At 45.8% G+C, this 22,806-nt stretch overlaps 2 protein-coding genes across 9 annotated transcripts in view; both read left to right on the forward strand.

Moving 5' to 3' along the window:
* The window catches only part of TDRD10 (tudor domain containing 10), a 75,264-nt gene extending 69,592 nt beyond the window's left edge, over positions 1–5,672 (forward strand). For 5 of the 7 annotated variants that reach the window (XM_033942104.1, XM_033942106.1, XM_033942103.1 and 2 more), the window contains exon 7: positions 178–5,672. In XM_033942104.1, the coding sequence (XP_033797995.1) occupies positions 178–467 (290 nt within the window). In that variant the 3' untranslated portion in view covers positions 468–5,672. The remainder of the gene's footprint in view (positions 1–177) is intronic. The other 2 variants (XR_004539221.1, XR_004539220.1) reach the window with 1 other exon arrangement.
* Positions 5,673–9,367: 3,695 nt separating this feature from the next.
* The window catches only part of PSTK (phosphoseryl-tRNA kinase), a 60,190-nt gene continuing 46,751 nt past the window's right edge, over positions 9,368–22,806 (forward strand). The window contains exons 1-2 of one of the 2 annotated variants that reach the window (XM_033941000.1): positions 9,368–9,487; positions 18,395–18,773. In XM_033941000.1, coding sequence (XP_033796891.1) covers positions 18,546–18,773 — 228 coding nt within the window. In that variant the 5' untranslated portion in view covers positions 9,368–9,487; positions 18,395–18,545. Of the gene's footprint in view, positions 9,488–11,225; positions 11,288–18,394; positions 18,774–22,806 lie in introns of those variants that run through there. The other variant, XM_033941001.1, reaches the window with a different exon arrangement.

Here is a 22,806-nt window from a genome sequence, read left to right on the forward strand (position 1 = left end):
GGGACAAACTGAGGAGCTATAACAGTGAGGAAGGAGGTGGAGCTGAAAAATGTAGCTGATGCCTTCTATCCAACTCGCGGTTAGAGGAGAATAACTAGACTCGTGTGTGTTTCTACCAGAAAGAAGATTATTGAGGTAAGAACCTAATCTTTCCATCTGTTAACTTTCTGCTTGCAGGTGACATGTATGCAGAACTTGACAAGAGCAGCCTATGTGCCAACAGTGAGTACTTATGCTATGAAGAAGATGAACAGGATGTGTGTGAGACACCTGATCAGGGGGGACACATGATCCAGGACCAGGACATGTATGTGACCAGCAAGCAGCATTCCTGCATCATCCATGATCAGGGTGTGTGCATGATGACTGTCCTGCACCAGCAGTCCAGAAACTTAGACCTGGAAGAGAAAAAATTGCTGCTGGAAATTAAAAAGCTTGAAATGGAAATCAGGAAGCTCAAAACTTGATGTGTAAATGTATTTGAGGCACTTTAATGTTGTGGATGTTCTCAGAATCTGTATCTGAGGCTGATTGTTTCCTACCTACTGCTAGGTGGCGATGGGGGGGGGGGGGAACTCTCTCAGATAAATATTTGATACTGTTGCTTGTTGAGTATTCTGGCAACCCTGGAAATTACTACTTTGCTTTTCTGATGTGGAGAACATCTTTCTCAGTGTGTTACTTGATACCTGGGTATAGTTACTGGAGATGTTAGTTCACCATCATTGATACATCAAAGCATCAAATGTGTGATCTTGATGTTTGGAAGGTGATCATACTTACATTCTTGAATGAATGAATGAATAGTTATTTGTGTATAACCATAAAGGGACCTTGTTGCTCAATCCTGGAAACAGCAGTCAAAAATCAGTCTCCTGAATGTGGAATGATTAGAATTGGGTGATCTGTACAACCTAAATAGGTTGATCGTTTCTATGTGAATGCATGAGTATGTGGTACTCCTTGTATTAGAAAAATGAAAACTATAGTTCCATATATCCAGATCCAGCACTGTTTGGGTTGACTTGGGTGAAGTGAGTGTCTTAGGACTTATAATCTAAATGAAAATCCATTCTTAATATTATATAACTCTTTCACATGGACAGTGCAAGGTAGAACAAAAAGCTGCTACACAGGCCAAGACCATAAACACAAGGGAGGAAAAAGTCTCAGAAACAGACCCTTCCACCCCACAATGATCAGTAGACTAGTTTCATCTGTCTTGATCACATTAAGCTTTTCTACTGCACCGCACAGACAACAGGGGAGGTTTTTTTAATGGCAATGAGATTATTGCCTGAACACCTGCTTAAACTACCATTCTTTAGTGCCTCTCCAGACCGGTACAGTTCACTGATGGGTAATAGCTCACCATGACCAGCAGGTGGAGACTGAGACAAAACTTTTGGCTGCAATACTAATAGCTGTGCTTCCCCCTAAATAACCAGTCTGTTCTCAGTCTCCAGTCCAGCAGGTGGTTGGTAAACTGTGCCAGTCTTCCCTTGGTCAGTGTAGGGCTGTTGGAATTTGTTTAGTGCTCCTTGTCCCTGTCTGGTGCTGGATGGGGGGACCCTTGGGTCCATCCGACCTGTGGGTGTCACACTAAATGGATTTCCTCCACCTCTCCAAAATTTTTTCTAGAGGAGCCTCAGCTCTAAGCCTTTTCCCCTGATTTTGTTTTCACTTTGTGTAAGGCTTATCTTCAGGCAGCCGGGAGTTTTGCTTCCGCCCTGGGGGTCCCTTGGGTTCCAGTGGGTGCTCAGTTGCGAGATTTTTACCAGGGGTAGGCCGAGATCACAATGGATCAGTGGGTACTGGAGGTGATTCGGGACAATTATGCTCTGGAGTCTTCCTGCTCCCTGCTAGATCACTTTCTTGCTTCTCCTTGTCACGCGGCATGGAAGAAGTGGGCCTTTCGCCAGACGCTACAAAGATTGTTGATCTCAAAGCGGTAGTGCTAGTTCCTCCGCAGGAGTGAGGTACCAGTCAATATTCCATTTACTTTGTAGTGCCCACGAAAGGGGAATTTTGGGCCCATCGTGGATCTGAAGGGGGTCAACAGTGCTCTGCGAGTTCCATCTTCGCATGGAGACCCTGAGATCTGTCATTCTGTCGGTTCAGCCGAGGGAATTTCTGACCTCTCTCGAAATGAGGGAGGCCTACTTGCATGTTCCGATTCACACCTCCCTTCAGTGGTTCCTTCGCTTTGCGATCTTGGGACGGCACTATTAGTTTTGTGTACTTCCTTTTGGTCTGGCCATGGCTCCGGATGTTCACCAAGATTATTGTGGTTGTGGAGGCATCCTTGCGCAAGGAGGGCATTCTGGTTTATTCCTATCTGGATGACTGGTTGATACAAGCAAAGTCCTTTCAGGAGAGTTCCTGAGTTATGGCTTGGGTTGTGGAGTTCCTGCAGTTGCTGGGATGGGTAGTCAACCTGCCCAAGAGCCAGTTGGCTCCATCTCAGCGCTTGGAGTACCTTGGGGGTCCTTTTTGACACCAGCTTAGGGAAGGTCTTTCTCCCAGAAGCCCGAGTGATTAAGTGTAGTCGCAGATTCGCCTTCTGATGGCTTCCCGGTCTCCTCGAGCGCAGGTTTTTCTCCAGGTCTTGGGTTGATGGCAGATTCCCTGGACATGGTTTGGTGGGCCCGGGCTCATATGCGCCCGCTTCAACATGCTCTGCTTCAGCTGTGGTCACCCAGGTGCACGATTTGGACTCTCCTGTTCCTCTTCAGGGGTTAGTTAATCGCAGTCTCCGTTGGTGGCTACAGAATGGTACAGGAAGTGAGTCTGGATCAGCCCCAGTGGACAGTGCTTCTCACGGATGCCAGTCTCCTTGGTTGGGGAGCTCAGTATTTCGGTCGATTGGCTCAAGACAGCTGGTCTCCGGAGGAGGCATCTTGGTCAATCAATGTTCTGGCGATCGGAGCCATCCAGCTGGTGTTGCTAGCGTTCCAGATGTTGATGGGCAAGTCTGTTCAGGTTCTCTCAGACAATGCCATAGCAGTGGCATATGTCAATTGTCAGGGGGAACCAGGAGTCTTCTGGTGATGCAGGAGGCTGCTCTGCACATGGTTTGGGAAGAGACTCATCTGGACATCTTGGCTTCCCACATAGCAGGAGTGGAGAATGTCCAGGCAGACTTCCGCAGTCGTCATGTGCTAGATCCTGGAGAGTGGTGTATCTGTCCCGCAGCCTTTGAGTTGATTGTGCAGACTTGGGGTCAGCCGGTCATAGACTTAATGGCCATGAGTGTCAACGCCAAAGCGCCCTGGTTCTTCAGTTAGTGCAGGGTTGTTTAGGCCGAGGGTATGGATACTGTGGTACAGCTTTAGCCGGCAGCCGGCCTCCTGTACTTGTTTTTTTTGTGGCCGATGGTGGACAGAGTCCTCCTTTGCATTGCTTGGCACCCTAACCACATGATCCTGGTGGCTCCAGGCTGGCCCAGGCGCCATGGTACACGGATCTGGTTTGTCATCTCGTAGCAGATACTTTTCCGCTGCTCCTCCAGCCCGACCTTCTGACTCAAGGCCCCATTCAAATGTTCGATCCGTGTCCCTTTTGTCTTATGGCTTGGTTGTTGAGAGGGCATGCCTAGGTAAGAAAGGTTATTCAGATAAAATGATCTCCACTCTGTTGGGGTCCCGGAGGATTTCCACTTCTCAGGCTTATGTGCATGTTTAGCTTATTTTTGAAGAGTGGTGTGCTGCGTGTGGAATGGTTTCCTTTTGCGCCTCTTTGTCTCACATCTTGGAGTTCATGCAGGATGGCCTGGACAGGGGCCTGGCTTGGTCATCTCTCCAGGTTCAGCTTGCAGCTTTGTCTGCGTTTCACAGTTTGCTGCAGGGTTAGCCTTTAACTTCTTTTCTGGATGTTGTTCACTTTTTGAGGGCAGCTAGGTTACTTTGGCTTCCTGTGTGGCCTTCAATTTCGGCCTAGGATCTCATTCTAGTCCTGTGTGGGCTCGGGCGCCCTACCTTTGAGCCACTGGGTTCCTGCTCGTTGAAGGACCTTACTCTCAAGGCGGTTTTCCTGGTGGCCATTACTTCTGCAAGACGAGTTTCTCTTGTAGACCTCCCTTCCTGGAGTTTTCTAGGGAGTGGATTGTGCTGTGGCCTGTTCCTTCCTTTCTGCAGAAGGTGGTCTCGCCTTTTCATGTCAACCAGCCATGGTCCTCCTGATCTTGGGTAGCCGGGAGGGCTCTTCGTCTATCGGGTGCTTCGCTCTTATGTTCAGCGAACCCAGGAGTTCCGGAAGGCGGATCAACTTTTTGTTCTCCTAGTGGGTCCTCGGAAGGGGGACAGCGCTTCCAAGGCTACCGTTGCACACTGGATCAAGAAGACTATTGCTTCTGCATATCTTCTTCAGAAGAAGCCTGTTCCAGATTTTCTGAAGGCTTATTCCACCCTGGGTCAGGCAGCTTCTTGGGCTGAGTCTTCTCTTATGCTTCCAGTGGATATTTGTAAGGCCACAGTTTGGTCTTCTCTGCATTCCTTTGTGTGACACTACTGTGTGGACGTTCAGGTGCGCAGTGTTCGGTGAGCATGTTCTGGCAGTCCTCTGGGGATCCTAACCATGATGGGTACTGCTGTGGTATGTCCCATCAGTGAATTGTACCGGTCTGGAGAGGCACTAAAGGAGGAGAAATTAGGTTCTTACCTGCTAATTTTCTTTCTTTTAGACTCTCCGGACTAGTACAGCCCCCACCCTGTCTGTCTGTCTGTTCTTATGGGATTCATGTGAAGATTGTGTGTTTTTCTACAGGTTATAGAATTTTTATAGAGTCGGGCAGATCAAAAGAACAGAGGCTTTGGCTCAGCTGGCAAGCTGTGGGGATCTTTGCTGAAAGGGTTTTCGCCATGCACTTTCTAACAGTATTGCTTTGTTAGTTGTTACTCCTGTTCGGAGTGTTGTTCTGTTATATTTAGCACTTTTTCTGCTTGGCTATTTGGCAGATTGGTTATATAGAGGGAAGCACAGCTATTAGTATTACATCCAAATGTTTTGTCTGTCTCCACCTGCTGGTCATAGTGAGCTATTACTCATCAGTGAACTGTACTGGTCTGGAAAATCTAAAAAAAGAAAATTAGCAGGTAAGAACCTAATTTCTCCTTGTGGGGTGGGAGGATCCATTTCTGAGGCATTTTCCTCCCTTGTGTTTATGGTCTTTTCCTGTGTAGTAGATTTTTGTTCCATCTTGCACTGTCCATGTGACAGAGTCCTAGGACTTAAGAAACGTCAGCCATTTTGTCATTTACCATGCAGGGAAGCTTCTGCTCTTAGCATGTGAGGCTCACTCACTCTGTGCAGAGAGCATGAAGGCCATGGATCAGGCCAGAAGGAAAAAATAAGATTTTGATCCAATATCTTTTTTGTGCTTTATCTCCTGTGCTAAATTGGCTTGAAGATAGACCAAGGCCCTATTACAGTGTTGGGTGTGAAGTATTTTTTCACAGAGCTTGAAGCACACAGAGGATCTTGGTCTCTGCAGCACTTACCATCTGCATCTACTTATGAAGTAATTGCAATCTTAAATCTTTTTCTCAAGATCCTTTTTTTAAATATATATACAGTGGTACCTCGGTTTACGAGTGCACCGGTTTGCGAGTGTTTTGCAAGACAAGCAAAACATTCACAAAATCGGCACCTCGGAAACCGAGCATGGCTCGATTTACGAGTGCCCCCGTGATCCGGCACCCTCCCCGATCGGGCACCTCCCCTGCCGCTTCTTACCGTCATCTGGAGAGAACATGAGAGGAGGCCGATCTTTGGGCACCGGCACCAACGCACAGGACATGCTGGTGCCCAGATGACGGTAAGAAGCATCGGGAGGGGGGGGGGGTGCCGGATTGTGGCAGGGGGGTGCCCAATCGTGGGGGGAGGGTGCCGGATCACAGGAGGGCCTTTGGGGGGAGCAATGCCGGTTCTCGGGGGGGGGGGGGGGGAAACGTATAAAAGCCCGTTTCCATTATTCCCTATGGGGAAACTCGCTTTGATAAACGAGCATTTTGGATTATGAGCATGCTCCTGGAACGGAATATGCTCGTAATCCAAGGTACCACTGTGTATATATGTAAATGCCTCAGGCTGAAGCAGGTGTTGAACATAGACTATCATTGGGAAATGTGAACACTTCCTGAAGCCAAGCTTTTGAATTTTGATTTTTTAAATGTTTCTCCAAGATAGCCATAGAAAACAATCTAAAATTCTTCTAAATAAGAGAGATGGTGACTTCTTGACATTCATCATTTGCTGTAGGCTTTTCTTTTGTACATTGTTTATTTTATAGAAAGTTTATCCTGAAAACAAAATGTTAAATTGCTGTTTTTGAGATGCATACGACATAGATGATTTTGTTTAGGTGGCTGCTGCAGTGTATATGATGAACATACAATATACATGCTGTAATACCCACATGTTGAATTTGTAAGTGTTGAAAGTATAAAGTTCTGTTAATTTGCAATGCTTTGCTTGTGGGCCTCTTCAAGTTCAGTTGTTGCCAGATGTGGAAGAGTTTTCAAGTTTTTTTGTGCCAATTTCCAGATCATTTCTAATTATTTATATACCACTTATATCCTAAGTGGTTTTACATTCAGGTACTTTATCATATTTCCCTATCTGTCCTGGTGGGCTTAAACTCTATTAGTGTACCTGGGGCAATGGGGGGGATAAAGTGACTTGCCCAGAGTGACAGAGAGCAATGAGGGATTTGAACTCACAAACGCAGGGTGCTGAGGCTGTAGCTTTAACCACTTTGCCACACAATCCCACCGGTCCCAGAATAGACCCCTGCAGCACTCCTCTATTGAGAAAAATGGCCATTTAACCCTACCCTCTGTTTTCTGGCCGATAACCAGTTCCTAATCCACAACTGAACATTGCCTCCTATCCCATGACTTTGTAATTTTCTCAGGTGCTTCTCATGAGGAACTTTATCCAAAGCTTTTTGAAAGTCTAGATACACTACATTAACTGGCTGACCGTTATCCACATGTTTACTCACACCTTCAAAGAAGGCCAGCAAATGAGGCAAGATCTCCCTTGGCTGAGCCCATGCTGACTCTGTCCCATTAAATCATGTCTGTCTGTGTTGCACAATTTTATTTTTTATAATTATTTCCACTGTTTTACCCAGCACTGCAATCAGGCTTACCAGTCTGTAATTTCCCAGATCTGCCCTGGAACCCTTTTTGAAAATCAGGGTAACATTAGCCACCCTCCATAGTATGGTTTCATTTTTGCAGGCGGGTAAGTGAGCTCCTAGGTCCTACAGGCTGCTACAACTCCACCAGGAAGGACCCAAGAAGAGGCTTCCAAGAGTGACCAGGAGGAAGAGGGGGTGAGAATGGGACAATACTAGGGTAAGGGGAAGCGAGATGGGACCATGCGGCATGATGGCTGAAAGGAAATAGAGTGAGACAGGAGTATTGGGGAAGAGACAGGCTATGCTGAATGTAAGTGGGGGGAGAGACAGGGTAATGCTGGGGGATGAGAGGCAAAAGAGCATGTTAGATGGGGAAGAAATAGAGAGGACATTAGATGGTGGAGGCCTAAGAGGGAGGGAGGGTAATGCTGGGGGATGAGAGGCAAAAGAGCATGTTAGATGGGGAAGAAATAGAGAGGACATTAGATGGTGGAGGCCTAAGAGGGAGGGAGACAGGAGCGTCTGGATGGCTATAGTGGAGAAGTTGGAGGAGTGTGTGGCGCAGTGGTTGGATCTACAGCTTCAGCACCCTGGGGTTGTGGGTTCAAACCCCGCGCTGCTCCTTATGACCCTGGGCAAGTCACTTAATCCTCCATAGCTCCAGGTACGTTAGATAGATTGTGAGCCCACCGGGACAGAGAGGGAAAATGCTTGAGTACCTGATTGTAAAAACCGCTTAGATAACTTTGATAGGCGGTATATAAAATCCTAATAAACTTGAAACTTGAGAGGAGATTCTGGATGGAAGGAGGGAAAAGGGAGACAGGATGGAAAAGGAGAGAGAGAGAGAGAGAGGGGAAACAGTGGATGGAAGAGAAGGGTGTGAGGGAGGAGGTGAGGACAGTCTGAGAAATAAGGGGAAGGGAAATGAGAGGGCCAGGGTGAAGGAAAGAGAAAGACTTTTAGGTAGATGTAGTAAAAAGAGGGAATTTGAAGACATGAAGAAGGCAGGAGAAGAGAAAAACAAATGGCCAGGAAACCCTTGCAAGACAGAATTAAGAGAAGCCACTAGTGGGCTTACCTGCAAAAACCCTCCAAGGTGTCCAACACTACAAATTTATGTCCCCAACTGATCACTGAGATCCCAAGCAGAAAAACAGCTGGTCCTACCACCTGGCTGCTCACATCTGCTACAGCCTGGAAATGCTCCTAGTTACACATCATCCTCCATTCGTTAGATCAGGGGTGTCCAACCTGCGGCCCCGGTTGTTGCAGTGTTTTCCTCTGCTGCCCCTGGGTGTTTACCGTCTTGCCGGCTCCCTCCTTTGTCTTGCTGCAGTGTTAGCGCAGCCCAGGGAAGCCAAAAGGTTGGATGTCCCTGCGTTAGATCATTAAACAGCCTAAGGAACTTCCGGAAGGCCGTGCAAACCTTCCTCTTTACAAACCCAGCTCGTTAATGACCTGCGTCTGCATCCCTGACTGATGGATCTTACAAGCACCGCCTAATGGACTCAAACTCAAACTTGTATAAGTCAAACTACTACCAAACTTAGAAATCACAAAGCCAACCTTATCAGATCAAAAACTGCCATACTTCAATGATCAAAGTTATTTTCTCTCTCTATTAGGCTATGTCGATGAGGAAAATGCTGCAATTTTCAAGTCTAGATATTATGACTCTACTGTAAAGCTGGAATTGAATCCCCCCCCCCCAAAGTCTGTCCTGCTTCTACAGTACTGTGAATGTACTCTTGTGAAGAAGCTGCTTCCAGCATCTTCTATGGATCCTAAACATTGAAAGCTATGCATTTGGATTGAACTTTAACCCTTATTTTCAGGCAGCATTTGCTTGGGTTTAGAAATAAAAGCAACTTTTTCAGGGGGTTTGAAACATGCTCTAATAGAGTTAGTTTGAAAATCTTTCCAGATTATGCCCAATTTTTGACACTAACTTTAAATTGAAATTATAAAGTCATGTCACAAATAGCTTTTATTATTGCAGGAGCCACAGAAGGCTGATTGTAAAATGCTGTAGAACTCGTTTCATTTGTTTCGCTTTCATGGCAAAGGAAATCTTTGGACTCAAAAGTGCCCAAATTGCATTTGCCCCTCAACCACCCCCTTTCAAGGATCCATTGCAGGCGACTCCGGGCACGCGCTTGCGCAGAAGGAGCCGTTCGAACGCTTAGCCCTGGCAGACGCTCGAGCCGGACGCATGCGCCGCTGGAACGCGTTTTCCTGTTTCCGGGAAGGAGGAGTCCTTTCAGCGCGCATGCGCACCCTCTGCTGCCTCTGGGAAGCAATGCTTTGCCTTTATGGAGTCAGTGGAAGATTTGCAGCTGGGTAAGACTCTGCCAACGTCCTCAGCTGCCTCCTATGGACGCCCCCCCCCCCCCATCTAAGAGAGTAACATACCGTAGTAGATGACGGCAGATAAAGACCCATCCAGTCTGCCCAACCTGATTCAATTTAAATTTTTAAATTTTTTCTTCTTAGCTATTTCTGGGCAAGAATCCAAAGCTTTACCCTATACTGTGCTTGGGTTCCAACTGCTGAAATCTCTGTTAAGACTTACTCCAGCCCACCTACACCCTCCCAGCCATTGAAGCCCTCCCCTGCCCATCCTCCACCAAACGGCCATACACAGACACAGACCGTGCAAGTCTGCCCAGTACTGGCCTTAGTTCAATATTTAATATTATTTTCTGATTCTAGATCCTCTGTGTTCATCCCACGCTTCTTTGAACTCAGTCACATTTTCCTCTCCACCACCTCTCTCGGGAGCGCATTCCAGGCATCCCATACCCACTCCGTAAAGTAGAATTTCCTAACATTGCCCCTGAATCTACCACCCCTCAACCTCAAATTATGTCCTCTGGTTTTACCATTTTCCTTTCTCTGGAAAAGATTTTGTTCTACGTTAATACCCTTTAAGTATTTGAACGTCTGAATCATATCTCCCCTGTCTCTCCTTTCCTCTAGGGTATACATATTCAGGGCTTCCAGTCTCTCCTCATACGTCTTCTGGCGCAAGCCTCCTATCATTTTCGTCGCCCTCCTCTGGACCGCCTCAAGTCCTCTTACGTCCTTCGCCAGATACGGTCTCCAAAATTGAACACAATACTCCAAGTGGGGCTTTACCAATGACCTGTACAGGGGCATCAACACCTTCTTCCTTCTACTGACTACGCCTCTCTTTATACAGCCCAGAATCCTTCTGCCAGCAGCCACTGCCTTGTCACACTGTTTTTTCGCCTTTAGATCTTCGGACACTATCACCCCAAGGTCCCTCTCCCCGTCCGTGCATATCAGCTTTTCTCCTCCCAGCATATACGGTTTCTTCCTATTATTAATCCCCAAATGCATTACTCTGCATTTCTTTGCATTGAATTTTAGTTGCCAGGCATTAGACCATTCCTCTTAATTTTTGCACACCTTTTTCATGTTTTCCACTCCCTCCTCGGTGTCTACTCTTTTACAAATCTTGGTATCATGTGCAAAAAGGCAAACTTTACCTTCTAACCCTTTAGCAATGTCACTCACAAACAGTGGCGTACCAAGGGGGGGAGGGTCCGCCCCAGGTACAGCCTTAGGGGGGGTGCACAGCTGGCCAGGTCTGGAAAATTCTACCAGGCCGATCAGCCTTCCTCTCCCCGACGTCAGTTCTGCCATCAGAGAGGAAGTTTGGGTCAGCTGATCGCTGCCTAGCTGGGTGGAACTTCCTCTCTAACGGCAGAATTGACGTCGGGGGAGAGGAATGCTGGTCGGCCCAACACAGGGAAGACAAGCTTGGGGCGGTGGCAGCTTTGGGGCCTGTTACCCGATGGCGGTGATTTGGGGGGCTGTTCCCCGATGGCGGAGGCATTGGCTTGGGGGAGGGCAGGGAGAAAGAAAGAAAGGGGGCAGGCAGGGAGACAGAAGGAAAGAAGGGAAACAGATAAAAAGAAAGGGGGCATGAAGAAAGAAAAGAGAAAGGGAGGCAGGGAGAAAGAAAGGGCAGGGAGAGAGGAAGAAAATGTTGGGGGATGGAATGAGGTGTGGAGGAGAGGAAGCATACAGGCTGAAAGAAGGGAAGAAAGATTGGATGCACAGTCAGAAGAAGAAAGTGCAACCAGAGACTCATGAATTCACCAGACAACAAAGGTAGGAAAAATGATTTTATTTTTAATTTAGTGATCAAAATGTGTCTGAATTTATATCTGCAGTCTATATTTTACACTCTGGCCCCCTTTTACTAAACCGCAATAGTGGTTTTTAGCGCAGGGAGCCTATGAGCGTCAAGAGCAGCCCTGGGCATTCAGTGCAGCTCCCTGCGCTAAAAACTGCTATTGTGCTTTAGTAAAAAGGGAGGGGGGTATTTGTCTATTTTTGTATGGTTGTTACTGAGGTGACAGTGCATAGAGTCATCTGCCTTTACCCTTTGAAAAATCCCCAGAATAGGAATGATAATTAACATTTTCTCAGCGTACAGTGTGCTTTGTGTGTTTTAAAAATTTTATTGTTGATAGATCATTTTGACTTGGTCATTTTAAAAGTAGCTCGCAAGCCCAAAAAGTGTGGGCACCCCTGAGCTAGAGCGTTGCGTGTTTCTGCCATAAAGGTCATCTCTGATGCAACCAGAAGTTGCATCAGAGACGACCTTTACGGCAGCCATATGCAACTACAACGCTCCGGCTGCTGTAATAAGGCAGTTTAGACATTGCCAGCCACAGGGCAGGGAGGTTTGTCGGACCAGGCCTGTTGTCTGGGGGAGGGCAGGGGGGGAGAAAGCGCCACAAAGGTAAGGGGCAGGGAGGGAGAAAGGGAGGAAAGGTGGGGTGGAGAGGAAAACAGGGTAAAACAGAGGGGGGAGAAGAACGCTGAAAGCACATGGGGAAGACAGAGTGGGAAGAAGATGCTGAATGGAAATGGGGAACAGAGAGTGGGGAGAAGTCGCTGAAGGGAAATGGGCAAGAGAGAGTTGGGAGAAGATGCTGGCAGGGAAGAAGACAGATGCCAGGCTATGTGGGGAGCGGAGGGAAGAAGATGGGTGCCAGACCAATTTGGAAGGGGGGAGAAAGGGAGAGGCACAGTAACAGCAAATGGAAGATGCAGAGAGAAGAGAGTAACAGGAAGATGAGGAAAGCAGAAACCAGAGAAGACAAAGGTAGAACAAAAATTTTCTATTTATTTATTGCTTTAGTAGACATGTGTCACTGTTTCTGTGGTATTGCATTATAGGCAGAGTCCAGCTTCTTGCTGGTTCAATTTAACCTTTGTCTATGTATTTCTATTTTATCCCCCGTTTTATAAAACTGTGGAGTGTTTTTTAGCGCCAGCAGTGGTGGTAGCAGCTCTGATGCTCAGAATTCTATGAGTGTGAGAGCTATTACCACCGTCGCTAAAATTCACACTACAGTTTTGTAAAAGGGGGAGGGGTTAGTTTGTGATGACATATTCCATACTAGGCGAAGGTGTTTTCTGTGTTCTGTGTGTTCGAAAGACATGGTTTTCTGTTAGGATTGACGGTGTAGGATTGATCTTTACTAGTCTGGCTTGTTTAGTTTTACAATGGGTGTATTGATGTTGTACTGCTCACTGCAGTATGTAAGATGCTACCTTTTCCTAGGTACTCATGTATGACATGTGGCTTGTTACTAAAAATCATGTTTTTCATAAAGATGGGGGGTGCCAAAAAATGATGGGCCCTGGGTGTCACATATGCTAGGTCCGCCACTGCTCACAAACATATTGAACAGGATCGGCCCCAGCACCGAACCTTGAGGGACTCCACTACTCACCTTTCCTTCCTCCGAACGAATTCTATTAACTACCACCCTCTGACATTTGTCCAACAACCAGTTTCTAATCCAGTTCACCACTTTGGGTCCTAACTAGAGAGCTGCACGGGAACGGGGACGACGGGAATCCCGCGGGACCCGCAGGTTGCCCCATTCAGGTCGCAGGGATCCCGTGGGGACGCCCCCTAGGGTCGCGGGGATCCCGTGGGGACGCCTCCTGGGGTCACGGGTTTCCGATGCACTTGAGCCGCGAGACTTGTCTTCTTTTCCCTACCTGTCCTGCCGCAGCACATAGCCGACCGGAAGTCTTCCACGATGTCAGTGCTGACGTCGGAGGGAGGGCTTAAGCAAAGCCCTCTTCCCTCCGACGTCAGCGCTGACATCGGGAAGACTTCCGGTCGGCTGTGTGCTATGGCAGGACAGGTAGGGAAAAGAAGACAAGCCTCGCAGCTCAAGTGCATCGGAACTGAAAACTTTTTTTTCTTTTTCTATTTCAGTGAACTTGCTGTTTAAAGATTAATTAATAATAGGGTTAACAAACACCAATCTTCTTTTAGGAACTAAAGATCACCTGAATTACAGAGTCAATCAGCTTAACTCAATAGAACTCATTAGATAAGTGATAAATAGGAATAGTATATATGCAAATGTAATATTTTCTTGCAACAAACTTCTACTTTGCGCTTGTCTCTTACAAAGGGAATCTGTACTATGGTTCTTGAAAGAATTATCCTTACATTATATTTCCCAGAAATCTACAAATATGGAGTTCCTTTCAAGTATGAAAAGAATTCAGTGTTGTTATGTCCAATTTCTATCTTAGACTGTTTTATATCGTCTTGTCTTTTATTTTTATGTGCACACAAAAGTATGTGGTTCAAAGATTCAGTCACTTATTTAAGTTGTTGCTTTGGTGCAGAGGCCAGCAGATGCAGGAGATGAAAACCATCTTAGAAGCAGTCTCGACTCTTCAGGGCTTCTGTCTTCTCTTTCTCTCTTGGAACATACTATACCAACTCAAGTATACAACCCTATGTAGTTTTCCTTTGTGGGACACACACACATGAAAAAGAATAGATAATTTGGTTTCCACTCTAGAATCCCTCCTAGGAATGTGATAAACAGGAGCACGCTACAGGGGTTCAAAGAAGCTTTGGATAGGTACTTGGAAGACAAAGGGATTGAGGGGTACAGATAAGAGTAGAGGTAGTTTATAGGGATGGGATTAGAGGTAAGTTATAAAATTAATCAGGGATCACTGTTCAGGCACTAGGCCTGATGGGCCGCCGCGGGAGCGGACCGCTGAGCAAGATGGACCTCTGGTCTGACTCAGCGGGGGCAACTTCTTATGTTCTTATGACAAACATCACATTCATTACAATTCCTTTCCACACCTTCTCCTTCCTCCTCACTACTTTTTAGCAGTTAATTTCCAGGAAACCAATTCAGCTTATCCAGACCAGCCTGGGAGCAGAGGCTGAGACTTTTTAAGTTTCAGATTTTAAGCAAAAAGCTTTTTAACAAGCAGTGAATGACAGTTTCATCTAAAGGCACTGTCAACACTCAAATGTACTTCGCTGCTAGTCTCACTGCGATTTGAGACTCAAAATGGCTAATGTGAGTTCTCATAGTGGTTGTTATGTTTATTTACTACCTTTTCATGAAGAGATTCACCTAAAGCGGTTACAATACACTGAATCGTACTCTTCCCTATCTGTCCTGACAGGCTGACAATCGAACCAGAGTCACAAGGAGCAGCCTGGGATTGAACTCATAACGGGGACGGGTGGGATTTCTGTCCCCGCGCAACTCTCTAGTCCTAACTTCATTTTCTTGTTTAATTTTGTCAGACAATCTCAGTCCTTTTCTAGGATTTTCTTCCATGAACACAGAACAGAAGTATTTATTTACCATGTTTGCTTTTTCCTCATCACTCTCCACATATTGGTTCCCAGCATCTTTTAGTTTCGCAATTCCATTTTTCATCTTCCTCCTTTCACCAATATATCTGAAAAAAATTTTGTCTCCCTCTTTTACATTTTTAGCCATTTGTTCTTCCACCTGTGCTTTCCCAGATGTATCTCTCTCTTGGCTTCTTTTAGTTTCACCTGGTAGTCTTTTCTGTACTCATCTTGCTTTTTTTAATATTTCAAGAACACCAACTCTTTTGCCTTTATTGTTTCTGCCACTAGTTTGGAGAACCATATCGGTTTCCTTTTTCTCTTGTTTTTATTTATTTTCTTCACATAAATGTCCGTAGCCATTTTTTATGGCTCCTTTCAGCTTAGACCAGTGGTCTCCAACCCTGTCCTGGAGGACCACCAGACCAATCGGGTTTTCAGGATCGCCCTAATGAATATGCATGGAGCAGATTTGCATGCCTGTCACTTCCATTATATGCAAATCTCTCTCATGCATATTCATAAGGCTAGCCTGAAAACCCAATTGGCCTGGTGGTCCTCCAGGACAGGGTTGGGGACCACTGGCTTAGACCACTGTTTTTCCACTTCTCTTATGTCCTCCCATCCTAACAGCTCTTTCTCCAGGTACTCTCCCATTTTATTAAAGTTCGTACATTTGAAATCTAGGACTTTAAGTTTTGTGCGGCAGCTCTCCACTTTAGCTGTTATATCAAACCAAACCATTTAATGATCGCTACTTCCCGGTGGACACCCACTTGAATATTAGAGATAATCTCCCTATTTGTGAGGACCAGGTCCAATATCGCTTTTTCCCTCGTGGGTTCCTCTTGAAAGGCATTCACAGTCTCCCTACTTCTTTCCAATTCCAGTCTACATCTGGCAGGTTGAAATCTCCCAACAGCAGTACCTCCTCTTTCTTTCCAAACTATTGGATATCTGCAATCAAATGGTTATCAATGTGCTGCAATTGAGTCAGAGGTCTGTAGACTACACCCACGTAGATAGAAGTTCCATCTTCTCTTTTCAGAGCAATCCATATCGCTTCTTCCTCTCCCCAGGTCCCTTGCATTTCAGTCGCTTGGATAGTGATCGTTGCATAGATAGAGAGCTACCCTTCACCCTCCGCTATTTACGTTCCTGTACCCGATCTGCGGAACGTCACTGGCTGAAATCCCACTCTCATTGCGACTGCTTCCACTTCAAATTCCTGCTGACCTCTTTCCAATCTGCCCTTTTACCCACTTGACTGATTCTCTTGGATCCAATCCTCACCATTTCTTTGCTACACTCAACTGTCTACTCAAAGTGCCCTCATTTTGACGACTCCTATGGCAGAATATGACAAGGTTCTCAAAATCAACGAGTTCTCAATCCAATCGCTTCCGCCTCTCCCTTCTCCCATCTGCCCTGTTGACCCTCTGTCATCCCCTGCCTCCTTTTCTTTCTTCTCTCCAATTACTGTTACTCTGATCCCATCCCTACCTGTCTACTGATCACCATCTCTCTTACTGTCATCCCCTCTATCTGCCATATCCTCAACCTATTGCTCTCCACTGTGACTGTGCTTGATGCCTTCAAACATGCCATAGTTTCACTGCTTCTTAAATAACCCTCACTGGACCCTACTTGCCCCTTCAATTATCGCCCCATCTCCCGCCTTCCTTTCTTATTCAAGGTACTTGAACATGCTGTTCACCGCCATTGTCTTGACTTTCTTTTGTTTCAAGCTATCTTTGATACACTTCAATCGGGCTTTTGCCCTCTTCATTGTACAGAAACTGCCTTTGCTAGAGTCTCCAGTGACCTCCTCCTGATCAAATTCAAAGGCCTCTACTCTGTCCTCATCCTCCTTGATCTATCTGCAGCCTTTGACGTTGTAGATCACTGCTTACTTGCCGATAAGTTTTCCTCATTTGGGTTTCAGGGCTCTGTTATCTCATGGTTTTCTTCCCATCTCTCCCTTTGCACTTTAAGCATAAGCTTTGGAGGATTCTCCTCCACTATCATCCTGCTGTCAGTTGGTGTACCTCAGGGCTCTGTCGTAGGACCTCTTCTTTTCTCAATTTCTTCACTTGGTTCACTGATCTGTTCCCATTGCTTCAAGTACCACTTCTATGCTGATGACTTGCAAATCTACCTCTCTGTACTTGAAATTTCTACAGAAACCAAGCCCGAGTATCAACCTGCCTGTCTGGCATCTCTACCTGGATGACTCACCATCATCTAAAATTAAATATGTCCAAGACTGAACTCCTTATCTTTCCTTCTAAACCTGCCTCTCCTCTTCCTCCTTTCTCTATTTTGGTGGATAACTTTCATCCTCCCTGTCTCATCAGCTCACAACCTCAGACTCATCTTTGACTCGTCTCTTTCCTTCTCTTCACATATCCAACAGACCACTAAAACTTGTCATTTTTTTGTCTACAACACTGCTAAATCCCGGCCTTTTCTGAGCACGCTGCCAAGACCCTCATCCAAGCTCTTGTCACCTCTTGCCTGGACTATTACAACTTGTTTCTTACGGGTCTTCTGCTAAGCCATTTCTGTATCCTTCAATCTGTTCAGAATTCTGCTGCAAGCCTCATATTCCACCAGCATTGTTATGCTCAAGTTACCCCTCTCCTCAAGTTGCTTCACTGGCTCCCTGTTCATTTCCGCATACAGTTCAAACTGCTCTTACTGATCTACAGGTGTATTCATTCTGCAACTCCTCAGTATCTCTCCTCTCGTCTCTCCCTATACTCACTCACCTGATGAACGGAGTTGCCGGGGTGCTCTCTTGTTGATACCCTCCTCTGCCAACTTCCAACTCCATCCCTTCTACCTTGCAGCGCCGTATGCTTGGAACAACGAGCCCCATCTCCGGTAGTCTTCAAGTCCAAGCTGAAAGCCCATTTTTTTTTTTTTTTTTTTTTTAAAGCTTTGTTTAAGCCCTACCCTGCCAACTTGTAAAGTACCCGTATCTGTTGTCATTCCCTCTTACTACCCTACTCCCTCCACCTCTTAAGTCCCATGTAATTACCACCTAAGTATCATGTATAAATTTACCTTTGTCCTCTATGTCTGTCATAATTAGATTGTTAAGTTATTTCGAGCAAGGACCATTTCTTGTGTGTTTAATGTACAGCGCTGCTTGCGTCTGGTAGCGCTTTAGAAATAATAAATACTAGTAATAGTATCTATTTAATTTGTCTTTTGAAGGTTATACTCATGAAGTATGCTTTGGTGATGTTTTTTAAATTTCATATTACAGTACTCCCCCGATATTCACAGGGGTTCCGTTCCAGGAACCTCTGCGAATCTTGAAAAACCGCAAATATGGTTTTTCATGAGGGAGACTGGAGAGGGCAGCCGGAGCGCCGCGAGTGCAGGAAATCACTCACAGTATGCTCCAACCGCCTCTTCCTGCACTAAGTCGGGCCTTATCCAATCAGGAGCTGCATGTCAAAGTGCTGACTGTACTGATGTTAAGACCTTAGCAATTATTTATTTGCTTGTAACTTTTTTGTAAGTATGTATTTGTCTAATATCCTGTTTTTTATCCTTAGGATCCCCAACACAGCCACTTGCTGAAATGACATCAATGAATCATTTACTCAAGTGTAGTTCTATCTCCTTGGCTTTCTCCACTTTGATTCTTCATCAGTAGTACAATGTTCATCTTCAGATTAGCTGAGTAGCCTGTCTTTGGATGATGTGATGCTGGCACCACTACACACATCTTGCTCTCGGCAACCTCAGGCCATGGTGGGGCCTATCTCTGGTCTATCCAACACCAGACCTCTCGGCCTCTGCGTGCTCTGTGGTCTCCCAGCTGCTGGAAAATCCTCTCTCGCCCGAGCTCTGAGCCATGGCACTGTCTGGGACTGTATGCACATCTCCTATGATGACATCATCTTGGAAGAGGCTTTCATGTCACCAGTAGTGGTAAGCAGGGAAAGAGAATGAAAGAATGTCCTGGGAAAAATCTAAGAGCCCTCCCCACACAAAGGAACACACTGATAAAGAGCTAGTCCCTTCCCAGGGTGGGGTGTATGTGTAAGTGTGAGAGAGAGACGAGGAGGAGGAGGAACTTGAGCGTGTCGACTTGCTAGGAGAAGGGACAAAGAGCCTCCATCCTCTTGAGAAAAGGTCTGAGAGGGTACAGGCAGCAAAATAGGTTGGGGCTCTGGTCCAACTACTATTTTTCCGAGACTGTGGGGGTGGGGATGGATAGGGGGTTTTTGTTTGGCCCCTCTAGGAAAGGGGAAGGAGGAGTCTACTTTGGTGGTATGCATGAGGGCTTTGCATGCAGAAGATCCAAAAAAAGAGCAGAGTGGATGCTCTCTGCTGTTTGGTTACTGTGCATGCAAAAGACAGAGGCCAGTCTTGGCTGGGTTCACTTTCAGACTTATTCTTTAGGAATATCTTAAGAGCCACAGCTAGCTGCTGTAGCTACTGAAGTTAGGGTGAAGATCAGTTTAAACCAGGGGTTCCGACCCAGTCCTTTTGGACACATCTGACAAGTCTGACTTCTGTGGTAACAAATTAATGCATCGTCTCACTTCCGGCTCACCACATATTAGCTTTCCCACGTATTCATCATTATAGGACCCCCAGGGACCCCTGAAGAAGACTTTTTGTCGAAATGCGGACCATCTTGGGTCCTGCATCCCTAGCGGACTAGGTCCTTTAAGATTTTTATGTGGATGATTTTATTTTATGTGGATGATTTTAGTGTACCTATGGAACTTTGACATTTTCAAATAAAGTCCATTTAGGAACATCGTCATTCCACAGAGTTTCTTTTGGTTTCTTCTGGATTTTCTTCTCTGTGGAGATTTTGGGGTAATTTTTTTTTTGTTTTTGCTTGTAACAAATTAATGGAAACACTTTTAAAACAGAGAATGCTCAAGTTTCTAGAATCCTGTGGATTACAGGACCGTAGGCAACATGGATTCACTGGAGGTACATAAGAACATAAAAATAGCTTTACTGGGTCAGACCAATGGTCCATCAAGCCCAGTAGCATGTTCTCATGGTGTCCAATCCAGGTCACTAGTACTTGGCCAAAACCCAAGATGTAGCAATATCCCATGCTACCGATACAGGGCAAGCAGTGGCTACCCCAGTGTCTTTCTCAATAACAAACTATGGACTTTTCCTACAGGAACTTGTCCAAACCAGCTACGTTATACGCTCTTACCATATCCTCTGGCAACGCGTTCCAGAGCTTAACTATTCTCTGAATGAAAAAAAATTTCCTCCTATTAGTTTTAAAAGTATTTCCCTGTAACTTCATTGAGTGTCCTCTAGTCTTTGTGATATTTGACGAAGTGAAAAATCGATCTACTTGTACCCATTCCACTCTACTCAGGATTTTGTAGACTTCAATCATATCTCCCCTCAGCCGTCTCTTTTCCAAGCTGAAGAGCCCTAACCATTTTAGCCTTTCCTCATACAAGAGAAGTTCCATCCCCTTTACCATCTTGGTCGCTCTTCTTTGAACCTTTTCTAGCACCACTATATCTTTCTTGAGATAAGGAGACCAGAATTGAATGCAATACTCCAAATGAGGTCGCATTCTTAGTCTTGATAACCATCCCTTTTTTAATAATTTTAATAATTTTCATATGTTAAATTTATCAAAAAAAATAGATGAACCGACTTTTACAGTTTCCTTGGATGCAGAAAAAGCGTTTGATAGGGTAGAATGGAATTTTATGTATCAAGCTTTAGAATGGTTTGGTATAGGTTCTGGATTTATACAAATGGTAAAAACTTTGTATAGCTTCCCGATTGCAAGATTAAATATTAATAATATGATATCTGATGGATTTCAATTGCGGAGGGGAGTTAGACAGGGTTGTCCTTTATCTCCTTTGTTATTTGATGTTATATTAGAACCCTTATTGTTAGCAATACAACAAACGGGGGAGATACAGGGTATTCCATATTCAGATATGGAATATAAAATTTCGGCTTATGCTGATGATATTTTGCTTTATTTGAAAAATCCAGAATCTACCTTATCTTCTTTATTGGAATTAATTGATAAGTTTGGTAAATTTTCAGGTTATAAAATTAATTGGAATAAATCTGAAATTATACCCTTAAATGTTCATTGTGTAAAAGGACTATTTAAAGATTTTCCATTTATATGGAAGGAAGAAGGATTTAAATATCTTGGCATTCAAGTTAAAAATACAATTGTAGATACTGTAAAAGAAAATGAAAAATTTGTATTAAAAAAAGTTACGGAATTGTGTGAGCAATGGAACCCTTTACATATTTCTTGGTGGGGGAGAGTTCAAACTATTAAAATGATGATGTTGCCTGTAGTTTGCTACCAAATGAGTATGATACCTATTTATTTTCAGGGGTCCTTTTATAAAAAGCTTAATAGCATTTTAACGAAATTTCTTTGGCTTGGTAGAACACCTAGAATAGCTTTAGTAACTTTGCAAAAATCAATCAAGGAGGGAGGGGTAAATTTTCCAAATTTTTATAGGTACCATCAAGCCTATATTCTACGTCAATCAGTGTTCCCGCTAAGCTGCGCTGGCCTGCGTTCGCGCACAAAATATTACATCGCAGCGCACAAGTTTCTCTTCACAGCGCACACACGCGTCGCAAAGGTAAGGGGAGGTAAGGTAAGGGGACGCATTGGGGGGATTGCACTTCCCCACAATTGCCATGCTTCGGTTCCTCTTCTTCCTTCCTTCCTCCCCCCCCGCGGGACCCTGCGGCACCATCAACTCTTACTCCCTCTAATGTCGGCCCTGCAGCTCCAGACTTCCTCGCACCTTCTCCCCTCCCCCTTTGGATCGCTATTATTTTAAATGTTATAGCCGCGGAGCTGTATCCATCAGTGGAGATGTCTAACCTCGGCCTGCCCCGGAACTCTTACTGCAACAGTGACTTCCTGTTCCTGCCTAGACGGGCGGCTGCTGCAGTAAGAGTTCCGGGGCAAGCCGAGGTTAGACATCTCCACTGATGGATACAGCTCCGCGGCTATAACAGCTCCTGCAGCTCTGCACTTCCCCACAATTGCCATGCTTCGGTTCCTCTTCTTCCTTCCTTCCTCCCCCCCCCCCCCGCGGGACCCTGCGGCACCATCAACTCTTACTCCCTCTAATGTCGGCCCTGCAGCTCCAGACTTCCTCGCACCTTCTCCCCTCCCCCTTTGGATCGCTATTATTTTAAATGTTATAGCCGCGGAGCTGTATCCATCAGTGGAGATGTCTAACCTCGGCCTGCCCCAGAACTCTTACTGCAGCAGCCGCCCGTCTAGGCAGGAACAGGAAGTCACTGTTGCAGTAAGAGTTCCGGGGCAGGCCGAGGTTAGACATCTCCACTGATGGATACAGCTCCGCGGCTATAACATTTAAAATAATAGCGATCCAAAGGGGGAGGGGAGAAGGTGCGAGGAAGTCTGGAGCTGCAGGGCCGACATTAGAGGGAGTAAGAGTTGATGGTGCCGCAGGGTCCCGCGGGGGGGGGGGGGGGGGAGGAAGGAAGGAAGAAGAGGAACCGAAGCATGGCAATTGTGGGGAAGTGCAGAGCTGCAGGGAAAAGTGTTGCGGTACCCAGCTGGAGGGAGAAGGAAGATGAGGGAGGGAATTAAAGGAGATGCCAGGGCTTGGAGCGTAGGAGGAAGGTATGCCAGTCTAAGGGAAAAGGAAGGGGGAGATGTGAGAGCATGGAGGGGGAGCGAAAGATGGAAGAAAAGGAAAGGAGAGAGATGCCAGAGAATCAGGGAAGGGGAGATACCAGACTATGAGGAGAGGTGTGGGAGAGGGAAGGCGAGGAGAGAGATGCCAGACCAATGGGGTGAAAGGAGAGATGGAAGGGGGAGGCATACAGTTTCTGGAAGGGGCATAGAAGGAGAGAAGATGCCATATAGGGGAAGAGAGACGGCAGACAGTGGATGGAAGGAAGAGAGTTACAAGAAGATGAGGAAAGGAGAAACCACAGAAGA

The sequence above is a fragment of the Geotrypetes seraphini genome, chromosome 4 (genome assembly GCF_902459505.1).
Source record: "Geotrypetes seraphini chromosome 4, aGeoSer1.1, whole genome shotgun sequence".
Lineage (NCBI taxonomy): Eukaryota > Metazoa > Chordata > Amphibia > Gymnophiona > Dermophiidae > Geotrypetes > Geotrypetes seraphini.